This window comes from Macaca mulatta, chromosome 14 (assembly GCF_049350105.2).
Source record: "Macaca mulatta isolate MMU2019108-1 chromosome 14, T2T-MMU8v2.0, whole genome shotgun sequence".
Classification (NCBI taxonomy): Eukaryota; Metazoa; Chordata; class Mammalia; order Primates; family Cercopithecidae; genus Macaca; species Macaca mulatta.
Window position 1 is genome coordinate 55462535 of NC_133419.1, and position 23861 is coordinate 55486395.

At 35.6% G+C, this 23861-nt stretch overlaps 1 protein-coding gene across 11 annotated transcripts in view; it reads left to right on the plus strand.

Moving 5' to 3' along the window:
- Positions 1 to 23861, plus strand: part of SBF2 (SET binding factor 2) — a 528961-nt gene that overhangs the window by 239904 nt on the left and 265196 nt on the right. For 9 of the 11 annotated variants that reach the window (XM_077963424.1, XM_077963415.1, XM_077963418.1 and 6 more), the window contains 3 exons: positions 7450 to 7587; positions 21399 to 21521; positions 22671 to 22781. Coding sequence is in view for 9 of the 11 variants with exons in the window: in XM_077963415.1 (XP_077819541.1) it covers positions 7450 to 7587; positions 21399 to 21521; positions 22671 to 22781 (372 nt within the window). In the remaining 2 variants the exon portion in view is untranslated. The remainder of the gene's footprint in view (positions 1 to 7449; positions 7588 to 21398; positions 21522 to 22670; positions 22782 to 23861) is intronic. The other 2 variants (XM_077963425.1, XM_077963421.1) reach the window with 2 other exon arrangements.

Sequence of the window (23861 nt, forward strand, 5' to 3'; positions counted from 1 at the left end):
ATTTGCTGTTAATTCACAGAACTGATTCACTTTTTATCAGAGGGGCAGTTTGTGGTGGTGGTAGAACTGATGATGCAGGCTGTATCATTACATTATGTTATAACCCAAGCTCACATACTTCTTTCCTGATTCTGAGGCTCATTTTAGAAAATGATGTACCTTATTCACGAAAGAAGTTTGTTGAGAGAAAGTAAAAGGATTTTGAAAGATATTTTTGGCTTTTGTTGTAGCCTGATAAAACGTTCCAGTTCTACCAAGGATTATACCTTTCTATTACCCAAGCAGTTTAAGCCAAGGGTAGTTACATGTTAACACCCATTCTCATTAAAATAGCAGTTCCCATAATTTTAGTCTCAATACCCTTTATACTGTCACAAATTATTGAGAACTCTAAAAGAATTTTGTTTATGTGGTTTTATCAGTTCATTTATATATTAGAAATTACAACTAATTTTTTTTTTTTTTTTTTTTTTTTGAGACGGAGTCTCGCTCTTGTTGCCCAGGCTGGAGTTCAATCACGCGATCTTTGCTCACTGCAACCTCTGCCTCCCAGGTTCAAGCGATTCTCCTGTCTCAGCCTCCCAAGTAGCTGAGATTGCAGACATGTGCCACCACACCCAGCTAATTTTTATATTTTCATTAGAAGCGGGGTTTCACCATGTTGACCAGGCTAATCTCAAACTCCTGACCTCAATTGATCCACCCACTTTGGCCTCCCAAAGTGCTGGGATTACAGGCGTGAGCCATCGCACCCGGCCACAACTAAAATAATTTTTTAAAAAATTTTACCCACTTTTAAATAACAAAATCCCATTCCATGTTAACAAAAATACCATGTTTTTATGAAAAATAACTGTCTTTTCCAAAACAAAAAAAATACAGAAAAGAGTGATACTCTGTTACATTTTTGTAAACGTCTTTGATATTGGCTTCATAGAAGCAGCTGGATTCTCATACCTGCTTTTGCATTCAAGCTCTTGGATTTGATTTTTTTGGTTGAAGTATATGAAGCAAATCAAATCTCACAAATATGTCATTGGAAAAGTAAGGAGTATTTAGTAGCTTTTTCAGATAATTACGGATACTCTTCTTTATATACTGCTCCAATATCCAATGAATAGTAGTTTCTTAAAGGTTAGTTACTGTGGAATTTGTAACCACGTCTGTGAATTTTTTATATTGTTACATTAAAATCTGTTGGTGTACTGGGCACTTTGAATGGATCTTTCACATGCATGATTTTATATCATGCACTGGTCATTTGGCAAATATGGGTTTAGTGAGTTATATACAGCTTCCAAATATTGACACATGTCACTATATAATACTTAAAATATAACATTAACTAATAGTATAATATTTGTCATAGAAGTCTTAAAATATTGCAAAACTGTCAGGTACTTGAAAGCTCATATTTTATCATTGATAACAAATTTTCTCTCAGATCTTTATCTTGAAGTGACAGGCCCAGATGATTCATGTTGAGAAAATATCTGCCAAATACATGTCTGCCAAAATATGTTTGGCATATATAATGCCAGTTATAATGAAATTAAAATGTTTATTGCCTCATCAAGGGCCTTTTCAATTAAGACTGACTTTTTTATTGCAAATGTGCAGCTATAAAGAATACAGCAATTACTAGTATGGTTTGGTGCCACTGCTTTGATTCCTATTAAGACACAAGCAGTTTTACTCACAGGAAAGAAACAACCAATATCTCAGTTTTATTATGAAAATAATTTTGACATTGGGGACTCTTTTGATAGCTGCTGTTCTAGAATAAAATAGGTTTATTGCAGTCACAAATAAGCCTGAGATATAGGGTTATGGAATTTAGTATAGATGGGTTGTTGAGAGAAAAATATATGGGTATCAAGGGCAATTTTTAATATCTGCAGGTTCCTGAGGGCTGACTGTGGGACTTGATTATCTGCAGATTTTGATATTAGTGAGGGGACCTGTAACCAATCCTCCACAGATACCAAGGGACACATAAAGACAATGATGTCGGTTTTTCTTTACCAGATTAGTATTAATAGATAAGAAGTTCTAGGGAAATACAGAGGAGAATAGGTTGTCATTATTATTGTTGTTGTTATTCATAATAAAGATGATTTTGGAGTATAGTAGAGGAACAGCCTGGCCTGATTCTTTGGTTTGGAGAGGGCTAGAGAAGCTAGGAAGTTTCAAAGAAGACTTCATAGAATAAATGATTCTTAAGTGATCAGTAATATTTTGAATAAATTGCTATTTTAAACTGAATATATAATAGAAATGTTTTTACTGATTTGCTAATTAAGGTACGGTTAAGCCTTTCTCTAGAGAAACTGTGAACATGATTAACATCCCTCTCCAAATGTAGGAAATCATGTCGATCTTATTTTCTGATGTCTCTAGACTCATACAAGGTAGGCAATGAGACAGTGAAAGCAGGAGCTAGTTTTGAAAAATGTCTGTGCAAAAGAGGAAAATGTCAAAGAGATGATGATAGAAACATGGGTTGGATCAAAGAGGGTCACGGTCATAATACCTAACATTTACATCCACTGGATTATATGCCAGGGGCTTCTCTGAGCACTTTGCCATGTGTATGTAAGATCAGTTGAATGTATTTATGTAAGTCTACTTCTGGGCTTTCTGTTCTGTTTCGTTGATCTGTTTGCCTATTCTTTTGCCAGTACCACACTGTCTTATTTACTATAGCTTCCTGATAGGTCTCAAAGTTTGGTAGTGTCAGTCCTCCAACTGTTTTTCCCCAATATTGTATTGGCTATCCTGGATCTTTTGCCTCTCTTTATAAACTTTAGGATCATTTTGTTAATATCCATAAAATAACTTGCTGGGATTGCTTTTGGAATTATGATGTGGGTCAAAGTGGGATGAACTGACATTTTGTCAGTATTGAGTCTTCCTTTCCATGAACATGGAATCTCTCATTTATTTAGTTCTTTGATTTCTTTCATTAGAGTGTTATAGTTTTCCTCGTATAGATCTTTTGCATATTTTGTTAGATTTATACCTAATTATTTCATTTAGTGGAGTGCTAATGTAAATGGTATTATATTTTTGCCTCAAATTCCACTTATTTCTGACATAAAGGAAAAGTGGTTGATTTTTGTATATTAACTTTGTACCTTAGAACTTGTTTTTGTTTTGTTTTGTTTTGTTTTGTTTTGTTTGAGACGGAGTCTCCCTCTGTCACCCAGGCTGGAGTGCAGTGGCCGGATCTCAGCTCACTGCAAGCTCCGCCTCCCAGGTTTACGCCATTCTCCTGCCTCAGCCTCCCGAGTAGCTGGGACTACAGGGGCCCACCACCTCGCCCAGCTAGTGTTTTGTATTTTTTAGTAGAGACGGGGTTTCACCGGGTTAGCCAGGATGGTCTCGATCTCCTGACCTCGTGATCCGCCTGTCTCGGCCTCCCAAAGTGCTGGGATTACAGGCTTGAGCCACCGCGCCCGGCCTTAGAATTTGTTTTTAATTGTTTATTAGTTCCAGGGGTGGTTTTTGTTTGTTTGTTTCTTTTGTCCTTTCAGATTATCTGTTTACACAATCATGTCATCTGTGAACAAAAGCAGTTTTGTTTCTTTCCTCCCAATATATATACTTTTTATTTCTTTTTCATTTTATTGCTTTAGCTAGGACTTCTAGGATAATATTAAGAAGCGTGGTGAGAGGGGCATCCTTAACTTTATTCCCCTGATCATTTGAGTTTTTCATCATTAAGTATGCTATTAGCCATAGGAGTTTTTTTTTTTTTTTTTTTTTTTAAAGATATTCTTTATCAAGTTGAGGAAGCTTCCCTCTACTTCTAGTGTACTGAGGCTATTTATCATCAATAGGTATTGGATTTTGTCAAATGCATTTTCTGCATCTATTGGTATGATCACATGATTATTCTTTAGCCTGTTGATACGATGTAATGGTTTAATTGATTTTTGAATGGTTAACCAGCCTTGCATGCCTGGGATGAATTCCACTTGGTTATGATATTCTTTTTATTCATTGTTGAATTCAACTTGCTAATATTTTTGCTTTTATGTTTATGAGCAATATTGGTCAATAATTTTTATTTCTGTAACTGTCTGTATCTGGTTTTGGTGTTAGTATAGTGCTGGCCTCATAGAATAAAGAAGGTATTCCCTTTGCTTCTGTTTTCTGAAAGAGTTTGCAGATAATTGGTGTACAGTTGTCCTTTGGAATCTGCAGGGGGATTGGTTCCAAGAATCCCACACATATACCAAAATCCGAAGATGCTCAAATGTTTTATATTAAATGGTGTGGTATGTGCATATAACCCATGCATATCCTCCTTTATATTGTAAATCATCTCTAGATTACTTATACCTAAGACAATGTAAATGTTATGTAAATAGCTACTACCTGGATTTTTATATATACTATTTTTATTGTTGTATTGTTATTTTTCTTTTTTTTTTTCCAAATATTTTTGATCCATGGTTGATTGAATCCACAGATGTAGAACCCACAGATACAGAGGGCTGACTGTAACTTCTTCCTTAAATGTTTAAAAGAATCCACCAGTCAATTCATCTGGGCCTGGGGCTTTCTGTTTTGAAAGTTATTAATTATTCAGTTTCTCTGACAATATAGGACTATTCTGATTGTCCATTTCTTGTGTGAGTTTTGGCAGATTGTGTCTTTCAAGAAATTGGTACATTTCATCTACATTGTCACAGCTCTGGGCATAGAGTTGTCTATAATATTCATTGATTATCTTTTAAAAGTTCATGGGAACTTTTGTGTGGAGGAAAAGTTAAATATTAAATTTGAACTCAATTGAACGTGGACACAAACAATGGTCACCAAGTCCTGGAACAGGTTGTGTGAGCCCCTTGAGGCGTTCTTCCAGCACTGTTTCAGAGAAATCTCTATTTCAATCTATTCCTATACCTTGGTTATTGAAAAGCAATAGGCTGGGTGCGGTGGCTCACACCTGTAATCCCGGCACTTTGGGAGGCCAAGGCGGGTGGATCACTTGAAGTCAGGAGTTCAAGACCAGCCTGGCCAACATTGCAAAACCCCATCGGTACTAAAAATACACGAATTAGCCGGGGACGATGACGGGCACCTGTAATCCCAGCTACTCAGGAGGCTGTGGCAGGAGAATCACTTGAACCCAGGAGGCGGAGGTTGCAGTGAGCCAAGATCGTGTCACTGCGCTCCAGCCTGGGCGACAGAGCAGGACTCATCCCAAAAAAAAAGAAAACCAATAGACAATCATAAAAACAAGTTGACCTTTTTGTGTTCCTTGAGCACACTCACCAAGGGCCTTCGTGACTGGACCTCCTGCCAAACAACTCGTTACAAAAACAGCTAGGTTCCCACGCTGCGCCGAAGCTTCATGAGACCTCTCCTTGTCTGTGTACAGACAAGTGGCTGACTATGGTGCCCAGACTGTTGCTTCCCAGTCTGGTGGTTGTTAGAAACAAGTGCTCGGAGCCACAAAGTGAAACCAGCACTCAGGCAAAAAGCGTTCTCAGCAAGGCAATTTACTTCTGCCGAAGGGTGCTCCCTGCATCAGCCACGATTGCAAGAGCACACTGAACAAATAGGGTAGATGCGCAATTCGCAAGCGAGTGGGTAGCAATTGTTCTTCTGCTATGGCACAAGATGTGTCTGGACATGTCTGGGCAAGTTAGGGCACGGCAAGAGCAGGAGGGCTGCTTGCAGGCTAAAAACGAGAAAGTACAAGGAGATAGGGCCTTCGAACCAAGGACATTACACAATTAAACCCTTTGAAGAGGAATTCACCACCTCTGGCATGGTGAATCCTCCATAGTCTGGTGAGTGCGGTGTCCAGCTCTGGAGCCCAGGCTGTTGCTTCCCAGTTTGGTGGTGAATCCTCCATAGTCTGGTGGGTGTAAAGACATTTATCTCTTTTTCCCTTCTCCCCTTCGCATTGCAATTTGCTTATTATATCATTTGCTTATTATATCAATTTGCTTATTTTATTAGTTTGCTTATTGTATCATTTGCCTGTTAAATCTACATATGGGATAAAGCTTGTTTACCTTTAAAAGTATTGTGTGTGTGCCTTTTCTTCTCTCGCGGGTCTCCCGCCCAGAACAATCTGTACTGATATTCCCTCTTTCATTTCATTTGTTAGTAATTGGTGCCTTTTTTTTTCTTAATTAGCCTGGCTAGAGGCTTATTAATCTTTTCAAAGAAGCAGCCTTTTATTTTATTGATTTTTCTCTATTGATTTTCTGTTTTCAATATCATTGATTTCAATTTTAACTTTTATTTTCTTTATTTGCTTACTCTGGATGTAATTTGCTCTTTTCTAGTTTCCAAAGGTCAAAGCTTAGATTACTGACTTTAGATCTTTCTTCTTTTCTAATATGTGCATTCAGTGATATAAATTTTTCTGTAAGCACTGCTTTCACCACATCCCACAAATTTTGATGTTGGATTTTCATTTTCAGTTAGCTCAAAATATTTTTAAAATTTCTCTTGAGATTTCATCTTTGACTCATAATGTTATTTAAAAAGTATTATTTGGCTGGGTGCAGTAGCTCATGCCCATAATCCTGGCACTTTGGAAGACTGATGCAGGAGAATTGCTTGAGTCCAGGAGTTCGAGACCAGCCTGGACAATATGGAAAGACCCTTTCTCTACAAAATAAAAAATAAAAAATATTAGCCAGATATGCTGGTAGTTGCCTGTGGTTCCAGCTACTCAGGAGGCTGAGATGGGAGAATTGCTTGAGCCCAGGAGGTTGAGGTTCAAGTGAGCTGTGATCATGCCACTACACTCCATCCTGGGTGACAGAACAAGACCCTATATCAAAAAAAAAAAAAAAAAAAAAAAAAAAAAAAGTGTTGTTTAACCTCCAAGTATTTCTGGATTTTCCAGCTATCTGTCTGTTACTGATTTCTAGTTTAATTCTGTCATGGTCTAACAGCAGACATTGTATGATTTCTCTTCTTTTAATTTGTTAAAGTATGTTTTATGGACAAGAATATGGTCTGTCTTGCTGAACAATATATCTCTTTTTTTTGTAATGAATTGAAGACTCTCAGATTCATATGGAAATTTTAAAATAACACTATTTTCTCTCAGTGATACATATTTTGCACTTGATTTCCAATTTATTCCATGATTTGTTCTCATAGTTAGGAGGGAGTCTTTCATTTTGATGTGGTGTTCCTACATATGCCAACCTAGGTCTCAGAAATGGCACCCAGAGTGGCATCTGTGGGAAATCTAGGCTGTCTTCATGAAATATATATGCACATTGGTGAAAGTTTTCAACATTATGAATCTGTACATGAACTTTTTTTTAAAATATTGGCTTTAGAGTCATACCTCATCAGGTAGGAATTTGTTAAAATGGGCAAACATTTAAAATTTCTCAGAGATTAACTACTAATTAACTTCTATTATTTTTAAATGTTACTTTTTTTTTTTTCTATTTCATTTAGTTTTGTCAGCCTGGCGGGTGGCAACTGTCCAGAGAGAGGAAGCAGCCAACGTTCTTTGTGGTTGTCCTGACAGATATTGACTCAGATCGACATTACTGCTCATGCCTGACCTTCTATGAGGCAGAGATTAATCTTCAGGTACAAAAACCTTTACTAGCTAAAGTACAGTTGAAGGTACAACATTTAGGAATGTTTTTTATATGCCATATTTTTGTTAAAACTGCAAGTTTGAGTTTTATGGGCTAGCTTAAGAAGCGTGTAGAAATTTTTATGTTTAAGGTTGGAGAGGAGAGCAACATGTTAAAATTACTTTCCAGATTTAATTGTCCTTTTTCGAAACATTGATCATAATCTGAATATTTCTAAAAATAGTGCATCCTTGAATTGGTTTATTAAGAATATTAATTTCTTCTCTTGGTGAACCTATGATTTTCCCTGCCAGCCCTTCTCCTGGGAGGTCTTTCATAGAATGTGGAACATTTACTCAAAATGTTTGCAAATCGTAATTACAATGCCTGACATTATTGTTTAGGCATCCAAATGTTAACTCATTCTTCTTAGGGGTAATGTTATCAACATGATCAGGCAGAAATTCATAAGCTAGAACTATGAAGACTTAGAAAATAATTGCCCTTTCAGACTATTGGTTGAGGTTCTTAATTTCACACTACTGGCTCTACTTTCTCTAAGCAGAAAGGAGTCATAACAAAGTATTTGGCAGCTTATGAAATTTTAGGGGTGAGGGACAAGCAGGGAACCAATTCTGGGTACTAGGAACAGCCCAGCTTGGTGCTAGTCTCATAGAAACCATATTCCTTCCACCTTTTACCACTTGGCACTTATGATGCTGGGTATATATCAGACATTATAACCTTCACCATAGTTGTGCTAGAATATCCATTCTCCTGCAGATATTCACACTGCTGACTTCTGCTTTAGTCTCACACTGCTGACTTCTTTTAAGTTTTACATGAGTTGTTTCTTTGGTGGAAGTAAGATTGCATACAGAGCCCATTTTGCCCCAAAAAATGAAGGGATTTTTTTTTGTTGCTGCTGGTGGTGGTGGTTTTTCTTTCCAGGCTCTATAATACAAGAAGGAAACTGTAAAGGGGATTTGGAAGATACTGAGTAAGCCAGTTTGCATAATCTGCTGTAGTTTCTGCTACATATAGAGTATCACTACTGGGGGGAAAAGATTGGCCTGCTTTCTGAAATGGCTTAACAAAGGAGTGTTTGGTAGTTTTGATTATGTTTATTAAACTCTAAGATCTGAATTTTTTGGATGCAGAAATCTGATTTTTGAGTAAGAGGAGACAAATTACCTTTCATGATGCAGACTCATTACTCAAGTTCATTAGACTGATGTATTAAAACCAACATGCTAGATTACTAATTTATAGAGAATGTGAAAAGTGCTGAAAATGCATATAGAACAAAATATGCATCATCAGCACGTTGTCTTCCTGTCACCAGATCTTAGTAGAAAGCCATATCAAAGTATGGACTTTTGATTATGGAATCAAACTAAGGGATATTTGATGTTAAATACTTAAAGACTATCAGACGAACATAGCCTGTTGCTTCTATTTGAAATCAGAGATTATGTTATCAATGGGGACAGAAAACTTTAAGTGTGATTTAAAGTCTCCTTTCCCCTGGATAATGTGTGGATGTATGTTGCCAACAAATAGCTAATCAACTTCTCATTTTGATCAATTCAATCTGAATAAGTTAGAGAGTGTTCTCTACCCAAGAACCACTTTGTCTCTTTTATTGGCCTTTCATTTCTCTGTTGATCTTTAGCATTTAAGTTAATGCTGAGAATTCAATATTTTCTGTTTTTTCCATATTCTTGAGGGTATTGCTTCACAACTCCTTGGAATTATCTAATGAAACTAACTATAATTATTTAGATTCTCCCTCTTCACTATTCACCCCTCTTCTTCTAGACAAACTATCAGAAAGGCAATATATTGACATTATATTAATAGCAGATGTTTATAAATAGGTTCTAGGAATTCTTGGGTATTTTTCAAACTTTTAATTTGGAAATAATTTTAAACTTAAAGAAAAGTTGCAAGAATAATGCAAACATGTATATAGCCTTTACCCATATTCACCTGTTGTAATATTTTGCCCCATTGATTTATTTGAGGTCTTTCTTCCCTACCGTTCCTTTCTCCCTTTATCCCTTTTTCCCTCTTCCCCTCTTCCCCTCCCTTCCCTCCCCTTCTCCCCCATACACACATACACAGTTTATTTTTTCTGAACCATTTGAAAGAAAGTTGCATGTATCATTTACCCTTACCCTAAATTCTTTAGTATATGCTTCAGAGGTACGTGGACAGTATGTAAACAGTACAGTTATCAACCTCAGGAAATTTAACATCAATATAATAAAACCTACCATCCATGTTCCAGTTTTGTCATTTGACCTAATAATGTCCTTTATAGCACCCCCATCCCTTTTTTCTTCCAGTACAGGATCTAGAACATACTACATATATTGCATTTAGTTGTCATTTCTCTTTTGTCTCTTTCCATGTGGAATAGTTGTGCAGCCTTTCTTTGTCTATAATGTGGACATTTTTAAATAATGTAACTTTTCACCCCCATTTTTAATACAATGTTTCTTATTTTGCGTTTGCAATGTCTCTCATTGTTAGTTTCAGGCTCTGCACCAACAGTTGGAATATTACCTGTGTTCCTTCTAAGGGACTCTTTCTTTTTTCTTTCTTTCTTTCTTTTTTTTTTTTTTGAGACGGAGTCTTGCTCTGTCGCCCAGGCTGGAGTGCAGTGGCCGGATCTCACCTCACTGCAAGCTCCACCTCCCGGGTTTACGCCATTCTCCTGCCTCAGCCTCCCGAGTAGCTGGGACTACGGGCGCCCGCCACCTCACCCGGCTAGTTTTTTGTATTTTTTAATAGAGACGGGGTTTCACTGTGTTAGCCAAGATGGTCTTGATCTCCTGACCTCGTGATCCGTACACAATGCCTATCTGTCCCTCATTGATGATGTTAATTTTGGTAACTTGGTCAGATGGTTGTCAGATTTCTCCACTTTATAGTGGCTATTTTTATGTTTGCAATTAATAATCAGTCTACTGGAAGGCATTCTAAGACTATGCAAATATCCTACTATTCATCAATCATGTTCCCCTAGATTCAGCATTTACTAATGATTCTTGCCTACAGCAATTTTGATTCTGATAACAAAAAATGATTATTTTCTAACTCCATACTCCCTCTATATTTAGCAGTCAGCAGTTGACCTTTTACTATAAGCTAGAATTCTCTCTTCCTGTCTATTTGAGCTATAGACTCGTGGATTCAGGTTTTTTCCCCCAATAATATATAAATCATTAATGCTTTTTATTATTTTAATGCACAAATTATCCCATATTTGACCAGCGTGCACCACTCAGACAGATTTCCGTGTTCTTTTCACAGATGTCCTTTTAGAAAAAGTACTTTTTAACTTTTCATCATAACAAGTTGATCTAGGATCATTTTATTCCTTCCCTGCCTCTGCCTTGAAATCAGCCATTTCTTCAAGGAGTCTGGCTGTTTTGAGTAGGGAATAATATTAGAAGCTAAGATCTGGGTTCTTGTGTAGTTTGAATCTGTATGTCAAAAGTTATTTCTCTTTTTAGCTTAGATATTTTCCTACTTGCTATTTTCAGTGGACCCAGAAATCATAATTTATTTTTTACGATCACCTTACAGAAGGTTACAGTTTGCTTCATACCAGATTTTTCCAAGATTCTAAAAATGTAGATAGATTGTGAGAATTCTGGATTCTATATAATTGTACTTAAGTACTAGCCAGAATTGTAAGATCACTTTTCTGGAAACATAAGTTAATGTCTTTTGGGCTTGGTCGGAAAGAGGGACAAACAATGAGGCAGAATTTGAAAAAAAAATAGAACCCAGAAGATGTTTCTTTCTTGGTCATCAGTAAAGTTGTTTTCATTTTTGGCATGAACTGTTTACGTCCCTTGAAAAATGTGTTTTTCTTTTCTTTTTGGATCATATCATCAGTTCAAAATAGATCTTTTAATTCTTGTTTGGTGTGAATTACTTCATACCAAATATACTATGACACATTATTTGGAATCCTAAAGAGGGGGAACTTAGGGACATACACCATCCAAAATATGATTGTGCAACTTTAAAAATGTTAGCTCTGTTATCTTTCCAAGATACAGTAACACTGTCAGTAATCATAAGCAAACCTTTGGCATTAAACTTTTGATAATATGTTCCCAAAATTACTCAACTAGGTAATGTGATCCTAAATTTTTTTAAGTAATCAGTAAAATATGATAGATTTACATTGACTTTTATGACTTAACTAAATAAGAAGTTGATTATCTTAAAATATATTAAGTATAAAATTTTAAATATCTAAAATTTAAATTTAGTTCTGTATCTTTTTAAAGTTATTTCATATGTTTATATACTTGTCTCTGAATCAGTGATAATTATGCAGTTCTCAGTGAGAACATTTGGTATGTCATCAAATTGTCATCAAAGAAAGAGAGAGGGAATGAATTTTGTAATTTCGAGAGATAAGATGAGGAAAAAAGAGAGAGAGACATAGAAAGCATGAGATATGTTTCTCCATCTCAGTGGGCTTCAAATCTAGCTTGGGAAGCAGAACCAAAACTTAAGTACAAAAACATTCCAAAGTACCATATGCTAAGTATCATTCAGTGAAATAGATAATAATTGCAGACCAAGCAACTGGAATAAATCATACGGAGTTTAAAAGACTCAGTGGACATTTTAATAAGAGCCAACACCTAGAGTAAGGGAAAGAAAAAGAGCAATTCAAACAAAAAGCTTGTGAAAAGGAAAAAAGATTGTAGTGCTTATGCTAAATTAAAGTCTTACGTTCTGGGCACTGTGCTAAAAGTTTCACAACACTTTATTTCATTCTGTTTTATTTAACTCACATATAGTTTATTCTCACAAAACAGCATTTGATAGGTTTTAACATTTCCATTTTACAGATGAGGCTTCCTTAGGGACATTCAGTACCAAGTTGAAGTGCTTGATTGATTGTGTCTCCAAGGACCAAATAATAACCACATTTACTACAAACCTGCGAAAATTGTATCAGTGTGCTATAGGTTCAAGAATTAAGTGTCAAGGATAAAAACAATTATGGGAACAAAAATGATACCCAGGAGCAGACTCTATTGTGTATAAATCAGTATCCAACAATAGAAGCTTTATAAATCAATGGAATGTGTGTATTTCAACAAATATTATTTAAACAGTTGATGAGCTATTTGAGAAAACAAAATAAATTTAAACATAATATCATACAATTAATTCCAAGTAGTTAAGTAATTACCTGGAAAATGGAGTCATAAAAAGGAATTTATAAATTCATCTCTAGGCCGGGCGCAGTGGCTCACACCTGTAATCCCAGCACTTTGGGAGGCCGAGGCGGGCGGATCACGAGGTCAGGAGATCGAGACTGTCCTGGCTAACATGGTGAAACCGTCTCTACTAAAGAAAAATACAAAAAATTAGCTGGGCATAGTGACGGGTGCCTGTAGTCCCAGCTACTCGGGAGGCTGAGGCAGGAGAATAGCATGAACCTGGGAGGTGGAGCTTGCAGTGAGCCGAGATCGCGCCACTGCACTCCAGTCGGGGCGACAGAGTGAGACTCTGTCTAAAAAAAAAATTCATCTCTATATGTTATAAAACAGTGGAGAACACCACATACAAAACATTATATAGATTTAGCTGAAGTACTACAACCCAATCATTTTTGGTACTCCCCACCCCCACTGTCCCGCTGTTTATCATAGTAAACTATGCTCGTTGTAGAAAACATAGAAAGAACATGCAGGAAAAAAATTGAGAGAACAGAAAAAAATGGACATATTTTCTTCCAATAAAAAGGATTTTTTTCTTTACAAAAATTGCTGTACACTAATTGACCATATGGGTAGGTTTAATTAATTCCCTGATGGACATGTATTTCCTGTTTTGTCAGTATTATGAATAACTGTGATGAATATCTGGAAAAATCTTGATTCCTTCAAGAAGAACTTAGTACAAGGTAATACAACTCTTTGAACTAAAAGTTAGAAATAGCGGCGTTTGGGAATTGGGCTTGCTGATATTATAATCAACTTTACACTTGGTAGCATTCTAGAGACTAATTCTTAGGTCTTATTCAACAAGACTAGACTTTGTTAGAGTCTAGTGAAAACTAGCATGTGTAACATAATTCACACAGAGAAAAAATTGGGAGACTTGTATGTTCTGAGTTTATTCTATAGTTTGATAATTTACAACCTTTGCAAATATCCACATGGGATTCTCCTTAGAGTATGGATGGTGAAGATTATGTTTTTTACCAAAGCATCTGTCTTCTCCTCCCCCTTTTTGAAATGAGAATTGGCAAATGGACAGAATGCTGGATCTTAACAGTCACCTTGGTGTCCCTCACAGTTGTACTTTGTAGGAAAAAACTATCACTGAATTAACTACGATTAATTGGTACTACATGCTTAAAATGATATAAGACATTAAAACAGCAGGAGAAACTTTTAGGAGTAAGTTTCCAGAATCCTTCAACATCAAATACTTTTTCTTAAATTTTGACAACAATTTCAGGCTAGGAAGGGCTGCAGTGAGAATTGTGTATTGTTACTATTTCATTTTAAAACAAAGATTACTACATTCAATTATAATTAAAGGAAAACAAATCTGAACATCTTTTCAGATTGGCTGTTTGGCTTCTCAGATGTTATCTTAAACAGCTTATTTGAACTAATATGTTATTTCTTACAAAGTTTACACAGAAGAGTATAAGATACTGAAAGGAGAAGTAGCTTAAGAGAAGACTTGGCTTGTTAATCCCAGTTATGCCTTTAATGATCTGTATGACTTTGGCAAGTCATTTCATCTCTCTGGGCATGTGATTACTGATTTATAAAATGAAGCAGGTAGCATAGATTTTAAATATCTTCCACTACTGTATTATTTTTCTTATTCTGTCATTTTAACTATGTCTGATTTTAAAGATATATTTTAATATTGTTCATAGCAGATACACTTTAAATTATGTCCCACAGAACACTATTGCAAGTCATCTTCTGAATAAAGTGTACTTTTAAAAAAAATTTTATTATACTTTAAGTTCTGGGGTACGTGTGCATAACATGCAGTTTTGTTACATAGGTATACATGTGCCATGGTGGTTTGCTGCACCCATCAACCTGTCATCTATGTTAAATATTTCTCCTAATGCTATCCCTCCCCTAACCCCACTACCCACTAGCAGGCCCCAGTGTGTGATGTTCCCTGCCCTGTGTCCCTGTATTCTTATTGTCAACTCCCACTTATGAGTGAGAACATGCAGTGTTTGGTTTTCTGTTCTTGTGTTAGTTTGCTGAGAATTATGGTTTCCAGCTTCATCCATGTCCCTGCAAAGGACATGAACTCATCCTTTTTTATGGCTGCATAGTATTCCATGGTGTATATGTGCCACATTTTCTTAATCCGGTATCATTGATGGACATTTGGGTTGGTTCCAAGTCTTTGCTATTGTGAATAGTGCCGCAGTAAACATACGTGTGCATGTGTCTTTATACCAGCATGATTTATAATCCTTTGGGTGTATACCCAGTAATGGGATGGCTGGGTCAAATGATATTTCTAGTTCTATATTCTTGAGGAATCGCCACACTGTCTTCCACAATGGTTGAACTACTTTACACTCCCACCAGCAGTGTAAAATGTCCTATTTCTCCACATCCTCTCCAGCATCTGTTGTTTCCTGATTTTTTTAATGATCACCATTCTAACTAGCATGAGATGGTATCTCATTGTGGTTTTGATTTGCGTTTTTCTGATGACCAGTGATGATGAGCATTTTTTCATGTGTCTGTTGGCTGCATAAATGTCTTCTTTTGAGAAGTGTCTGTTCATATCCTTCGCCCACTTGTTGATGGGGTTGTTTTTTTCTTGTCAATTTAAGTTCTTTGTAGATTCCGGATATTAGCCCTTTGTCAGATGGGTAGATTGCAAAAATTTTCTCCTATTCTGTAGGTTGCCTGTTCACTCTGCTCATAGTTTCTTTTGCTGGGCAGAAACTCTTTAGTTTAATTAGATCCCATTTGTCAATTTTGGCTTTTGTTGTCATTGCTTTTGGTGTTTTAGACATGAAGTCTTTGCCCATGCCTATGTCCTGAATGGTATTGCCTAGGTTTTCTTCTAGGGTTTTTATGGTTTTAGGTCTTACGTTTAAGACTTTAGGCTGCGTGCGGTGGCTCACACCTGTAATCCCAGCACTTTGGGAGGCCAAGGTGAGCGGATCACGAGGTCAGTAGATCGAGACCATCCTAACACAGTGAAACCCCATCTCTACTAAAAATACAAAAAAAAAGAAATTAGCTGGGTGTGGTGGTGGGCACCTGTAGTCCCAGCTTCTCAGGAGGTTGAGGCAGGAGAATGGTGTGAACCTGGGAGGCGGAGCTAGCAGTGAGCCGAGGTTGCACCACTGCCCTCCAGCCTTGGTGACAGAGCGAGACTCCATCTTAAAAAAAAGAATATAATCCATCTTGAATTAATTTTTGTCTAAGATATAAGGAAGGGGTCCAGTTTCAGTTTTCTGCATATGGCTAGCCAGTTTTCCCAACACATTTATTAAACAGGGAATCCTTTCCCCATTGCTTGTTTTTGTCAGGTTTGTCAAAGATCAGATTGTTGTAGATGTGTGGTGATATTTCTGAGGCCTCTTTTCTGTCCCATTGGTCTATATATCTGTTTTGGTATCAGTACCATGCTGTTTTGGTTACTGTAGTCTTGTAGTATAGTTTGAAGTCAGGTAGCATGATGCCCACAGCTTTGTTCTTTTGGCTTAGGTTTGTCTTGGCTATGTGGGCTCTTTTTTGGTTCCATATGAAGTTTTAAAGTAGTTTTTTTCCAATTCTGTGAAGAAAGTCAGTGGTAGCTTCATGGGGATAGCATTGAATCTATAAATTACTTTGGGCAGTATAGCCATTTTCATGATATTGATTCTTCCTATCCATGAGTGTGGAATATTTTTCCATTTGTTTGTGTCCTCTCTTATTTCCTTGAGCAGTGGATTGTAGTTCTCCTTGAAGAGGTCCTTTATAGATGAATGTGTGTTGTAGAATTTATTGCATGATACTTGTTTATAACCAAATGTCCTGTTTCTTCATGCAGTATTTTAATATGCCACATTACATAGTCATTAAACAAGGTTTTGACATTTTGTATCATATAATACTTCATGACAGCATTTCCCAGTATGTGTTCCATAGGGCACCAGGTCTTCTAGATGTGCCATAATGTAGAGATCCAATAATTTTGACAAATACTGTGCTTTGAATTGAACAAACAATACTTTCATATCAAAATTTGAGAAATCCTGCAGTAAAGCAACCTTTTTAACGTATTGTTTCCAACATTCTTTCATTAGGAGACCCTTTTGCTCAGTAATGTCTTTTAGGTTCCAGGAGAAAACACTTCCTATTTTAGTGCCACTAAAACCAGAATTCTTTTTTTTTTTTTTTGAGACGGAGTCTCCCTCTATTGCCCAGGCTGGAGTGTAGTGGTGCGATCTTGGCTCACTACATGCTAAAACCGGAATTCTTTATGAGCAGATATATAGTAGACATATAATAGAATTTGTCCTGTCTTCTGAATACTGTAGAGCCCCAGGGCTCTGCTATTGAAGGGGAAAATCTGCAGTATATTCTCTTTGCTAGAGGTAAACTTGATTCTGAACTGAAGACTGGTGGCCTAGATGGTTTGAAGGCTTGTTATCCTAAAATGTGTATTTCTTATGTATTCATTATTTTCCAGACCAATGAAAGGGCAAACCTGGTTTGATCATGTGGACATGTCAACATGATTAAAAGATTATTTGGCAAGAAATGAAGGGTTTTGGGGAGAATTTTAGAACTTATAGAATTTTGCAACTACTTAGGCTCCATTATTTCCAATTCTGGAAAATTTTTAAGTTCTTAAATTGCTTTACTGAGACAATTCTATATAGTGGTACAATTGCTATATATTACATTTTGGAAAGGAAATTTAGGACTGAAAATGTTTTACTTGTGGAATTAATTTTATCCTCTTTTTATAAGTGATTATTTAAGAAATGCTGTGGGAAGATTTTTACTGTGATACAGTATTGTTAAAAATGAACATAGCAGAGAGATGTTGGATGGCACAGGTCCTTTAAGGATAGAAGGATCAGGACTTGACAGTTATTTTGATACTAAAATTAAGCATCAAGATACAACAAAGAAGAGGCTGAAGTGTTCAACCTGAATGGTAAGATAAACTTCCTTAAAGCTTGTGCTGATCTGCTACATCGAGTTATTGCATGCAATCAGCAATCTAGTACTTTTTGTCTCAGGATATGTTTTAGGAGCAGTAGTAGCACTTTTAGTCCAGATTGATATGGTGAGTACTAATTTATCCCATATTATTGAAGCACAGAGACTATGAACTACACATAATATAAGTTACACAGAAGCTGGGAATCACTGGCAAATGTAATCCATAGTAGTAATTGGTAGGCAAAGATATCTACAAATGGGCAAGTTGTGGCATGTGATTATGATATGTATTGACCTTGTAAGTCAATGTGAGATAATTGAGTAAACAGTGTTTAAGTTAAATTTGTATCTTTAATGAGACCTACTAAAAGCAAGGAATAATCTTTAAGTGGCCAATTTAATGAGAAGAAATAATCTTAAGTTGGCAAAGCCTTTAAAATATTGTTCAGCTGGATAAAATATGTGAAACTGTTTTATACTGAAAAATATTGAATTTAGAAGCATTATTAGAGTATCTCATATTCATAAACTATGTTTTGAATTTCCTGCTTATTTTTAAGTTTCTCACATCTTTTCAGTAGGTGAAATCTGTCATTGTAAAACACACACCAAATAAAACTAGTGTCATTATATAATTATTACACAGGATATATCTAGCAGCTGTGTAGAAGAGGGAGTATTTCTGTTACATAATAAATTATTTCTAGAAAAATTTTATCAAAAGTGTCACTTTACCATTCTATAACAAACTTTATTTTACCTAACAAATTTGGGGTTTATTTGGGGGGTGTGTGTGTGTGTGTGTGTGTGCGTGTTTAATCACAGCAGTACATTTTGCTTTAAAAGCAGAAATAAGAATTTTTCTCTAAACTTGGGACATTGCATTCCTAGAGATACTAAAATTAAGAACTAAGAATATTTTAGGATTTGTAGCACATTTACAAAGGAAAAGTCAACATCTATAATAAAAAGTGATATAAATAAAAATTATTTTTTACTTAATACTGATTTTCACTCTATTGGACCTTTTTCTTTCTTTTTTTTTTTTTTTTTTTTGAGACGGAGTCTCGCTCTGTCGCCCAGGCTGGAGTGCAGTGGCGCAGTCTCGGCTCACTGCAAGCTCCATCTCCCAGGTTCACGCCATTCTCCTGCCTCAGCCTCCTAAGTAGCTGGGACTACAGGCGCCCGCTACCGCGCCTGGCTAATTTTTTGTATTTTTAGTAGAGACGGAGTTTCACCGTGGTCTCGATCTCCTGACCTTGTGATCCGCCCGCCTCGGCCTCCCAAAGTGCTGGGATTACAGGCGTGAGCCACCGCGCCCGGCCTTTCTTTCTTGTTAATAACTTTTTCTTTTGGTGAGTGTTTAATTGAAGAGCAACTTTAAGAAATGACCAATGGCATTCTATTTTGTGTTTTGGTCAAAGTAAATTAATGGTCATATATTTGAAATGGTTATCTACTTACTCTCGCTGGCTTCTAATGGTACTCTAGGGCATTTATCACAATCCCATAAAAATGTGGATAGCTTTATCTCTTCCAAGAATTTTAGTCATTCTTTTGTCATTTTGAATTTGTTGGTAATCCATGAAGAATATGATTCATTAAGTGTGGAAATCTTTGGTAAATTCATATTCATCACATTTTTATTATTTCTAAGGATTCCAGAAACCAACCAACCTAATTTTTGTTTTTGCTTTGTAATAAATGAAAATCTTTCAAGAGCATATGGCCTTTATCATACATACAAAAAGTAAACAGTTCCCTTTGGATGTGCGCATTCCACAGACATCTAATACTGTTATATTGCATTGTAATAGAAACTAAATGAGCTCTAAAGGAAATAGAAAATATAATTCTTGGCCTCTATGAATAGGGGGGAAAAGACTTCCCTTGATAAAATGCTTAAAAAACTATGCCAAGAAAATGTATTCATGCATGTATGCAATGAATAAATATTAAGTATCAACTATGGGCCCAGCCCTTATTTTAGGAACTGGGAGATCACCATTGAACAAAACTGAAATCCTGGCCTTTATGGGAGCATGTGCTAGTGTGGTTGACAGACAAACTAAAAAACAAGATAAGTGAAATAGATATCCAATATGTTGGATAGTAACAAGTGCCATGGAGAAAAATAAAGCAGAGAAAGTGGGTAGAGAGTGTTAGGGCATTGCAGTTTTAAATAATGTTGTCAGCAAAAGCTTAGCAGAGCAGAAGATGCTTGAATGAAAACTTGAAAGTGATGAGGAATTGAGTCATTAAAATATCTGTGGAAAGAGTATTTAGGCAAAGGAATAACACAGAAGTGCGTAGATCAGTGGATGGGGGCATGCCCAGTGTGTTTAAAGAGCAGCAAGGAAGCAAAGTGGGGCTAAAGAAGAGTAAAGGAGATGAAGGGAGGCTGGTAGAGTAATCCACACAAGAGATTATAGTAGCTCACAGCATTATGGTAGCAATAGAGTAGGTAAGAAATCAGGATTTGTTGACAGTGGGATATAGGCTATTAAAAAGAAGGGAATCAGGATTTTTTGGTTTGTTAAGTGGGAGAATCATATTTTTCCAAGTTTATTAATTCGTGTTTAGTTATTAAAACTTATGTATTGTTTTAAGCCTTTTTTATTGTGGTAAAATATATATGTAAGATTTGCCATGTAGCCATTTTTAAGTATTCAGTTCAGTGGCATTAAATACATTTTGAAATTCAGTTTTGTATGTAAAAATGTTCTCTCAGCCAGGCATGATGGCTCACACCTATAATCCAGCACTTTGGAATGGTAAGGCAGGAGCATCACTTGAACTCAGGAGTTTGAAATCAGCTGGGCAACATAGGGAGACCCTGTCTCTACAAAAACTAAACAGTTAACCTGGCATGGTGGCGTGTGCCTGTGATTCTAGCCACTCAGGAAGCTGAGGTGGGAGGATCCCTTATGCCCAGAAGGTTGAGGCTGCAGTGAGTTGTGATTGTGCCACTGCCCTCCAGCCTGGGCAAGAGAGCAAGACCTTGTTTCAAAAACAAAAACAAAGTTCACTTTTCTCAAAATATCAGCATTATCGCTTATGAACAAAAGCAATTTGGAGCCAATTGTGCTTTACTGCCAAGAGCATTGAGCACCAAGCATTCTGCAAGCCTTAGAATCCTTGTTTGAGAGATTGAGACAAGTAGAAAAACCAAAATGAAAATTAGCATCGTATTTCCAAAACAGATCTTCTTCTTTTGAAAACTACTTTTCATTTAAATATCATTTTTTAACTTTTCATCTAAGTGAGTATAATTTTAAATTGTTTGGGTCACTATTTAAAATAATTTGAACATGTCTTATTTGCCTTTGATTCACTCAGAAAGGAAATGCTCAAATAAAGTTGTGTTATATTTCCAGAGCTTAAGGAGCTTTTCAAGAATGAAATAAGTATTCCCTGCTTCATAATTTGTCTACTTTACTTTTAGATTGCTCTTAAAGTCTATTCTTTATTTGTAGTTTGATTTTTTGAATTATATTTTATAATTAATTTTGAATTTGTATAAGTTATGTTTAAGGTGATGTTCATCTTTTGTAAATTATGAGTCTAGGAAATCCCTTCTGTTTGTTGATTTCAGTGTCTCTTTTTCTAGGGAACAAAGAAGGAAGAGATTGAAGGTGAAGCAGAAGTGTCTGGTTTAATTCAGCCTGCAGAAGTGTTTGCTCCCAAAAGCCTGGTGTTGGTATCCAGATTATATTATCCAGAAATTTTTAGGGTAAAGAACACATAGTTATTATTAATTTGTATTATTGTGTGAGTCTCTTGAGTGAACCATGGTACAATTTGTTTGGATTGAAAATATTGTTAGATTGATTTAGGAATTCATCTATGAAATACAGTTAGCGTGAACAGAAGAAATATTTTCATGTTGGATGAAATAAATACCTGAATAAGTTAATGTGACTACTAAAACTTCTAAGGATAGGTCCCACATTTATTAAATCCAGAATGTATACATCCTAAAGAAATAATTTGATTACCTGTAGTAAATGTAAATGCATGAGTGATTTAACAACTTTATGTATGTTTATTCACCTTACGCGGAATCAGGTTTAAGTAAATAGGATGAATGTTTGAGATTTCAAATAATTCTGATCATATTTCTGTCAAAATACCTTAAAATATTGCTTCCATTTATTTTCTTATTTTAGAAACACAGAATTTTCAAACATAAGAGGAAATTTTTATTCATTGTAAATGTTTGTGCTAACATAAAATTTCTGTAAAACTTTTCCAGAAATTGAGATTATTTATGTTAAGAAAGAATTAATTTAGTGCCAAGATTTCAATGACAATGGGTAACTCCAAGCCAATACTAAGTTTTCAAAGTCACAAATTTCACTATACTGAAAGAGATTCATAAAGATTGCATTATGTCTGTTTTACCACCTACCTTCTTCTGAACTCAGTGTTAATCTTACAATCTTGTCTCTGTTTTGCAATCCTTTCTTACAATTCACATGTTAAATTTTTCTGTAGAATAAGCATTCCAGATTTATAAAAACCACCAAACAAGATAAAATTTCTAAGTTTCTATCTTGAGATTTGGAGTTTAACAAACTAAGTTGAGGCAAAAACAATATTAGCGCTACAGATTTGCTAAAGTAGTTATCAGAGCACACACATCTGTTTTACAAATTGTGGATTTCTGCTTTCCATAAACTCATCTCAGAAGCTCATTTGGAGGTTCTGGTTCTAAGGAAAATTTAATAAACTTAATTTTTGCTGTTTAAAATGTATTCCATGTTCACTGTATAATATACTTTACTAGGTTCAAAGAGAAATTGTCCTAGAACAGATGTCATAACAATTTATTTTTAATGCTTTTTCCATGAAATAATTACATGTATCTATCTTTTTGCAGGCTTGCCTGGGTTTGATCTATACCGTGTATGTGGATAGCCTGAATGTCTCCTTGGAAAGTCTAATTGCTAACCTTTGTGCCTGCCTTGTCCCAGCGGCTGGAGGGTCTCAGGTAAATAGAATAGAAAGAGGGGTGGAGAAGGATTGTTTCTCTTCCCCTCTCCTCCAGTTAATTTAATTTATGGTGAAAGAAAGAATTCTTTAAATATTTTTGTTTTAGGGAAGATCCTAGTTTAGTTAAGCATTGTCCCCATGGTCTGCCTTCTAGACACTCAAGATTCCATTCTTTTCTTAGGTCATGAGGTTAATTTTAACACAGGGTTCGTCTTTCACATAGCATAATTAGAAGTCATATTTCGTGTAACTTGAACTGCAGTTTGTATTTTCTTGGAAATATATTAAGTTGAACTTTTAAATGTGCTCTTTTACCTTTCTTACTCTTGTATATAGTTACACCTCATTTTTATTAACCTAAATTGAAAAATGTTGGAGTGATAAAAATTAGAAGATAACTCTAAGAAAACTCTCAACACAGTTCTTTGTTACATTGTAACTACTTATTAATAGATTCATGTATTCTGTATGTCTTGAGATTTTCATATTTGTCTCTAAAGTAAAAAAATAATCTCTGCTGCTATGATTTATTTATTGTTTCTTGGTCAACCACACTTTTAAAAGAATAGATTTTTTCCTTAAACCCTAAAAATAGTTGATAATTTATTTTGCTTATTCTTATATAATATTGGGGAAGAGGACAGCCTTCTAAAAATCACATTGTCTTCAATCTGACAAAGATCCTGCTTATAGTGAGATTGGCATTTCTTTTTCTTGCCCTTCGCCTTTTTGCTTCTCTTCTGTCTTTCTCATTGTCTTTTGTCTTAAATTTTTATCCTTTTTTTTTCTCTCTCTCTCTTGCTCTCTCCTCCTTCATTCTTCTACCTCTGCTTAAAGGGCAGAACATTAAATGTGAGTTTGATCACAGATGATTCTAAACTTGAATTGCTTTATGAGCCTTTATTAATGTTGTTGACTTTAACATTTCATTATTTTTTAGCCAGTTATGATTATCAATGATTTTTGTGTCTTATCTTTACTAGATTTGCAACTTTCAATGCCACTTAAGTATACAAAGAACTTAAATGTTATGGGGTATCCATTGTTGCCCTTTGTATCTGTTAATTGGATCTTATAT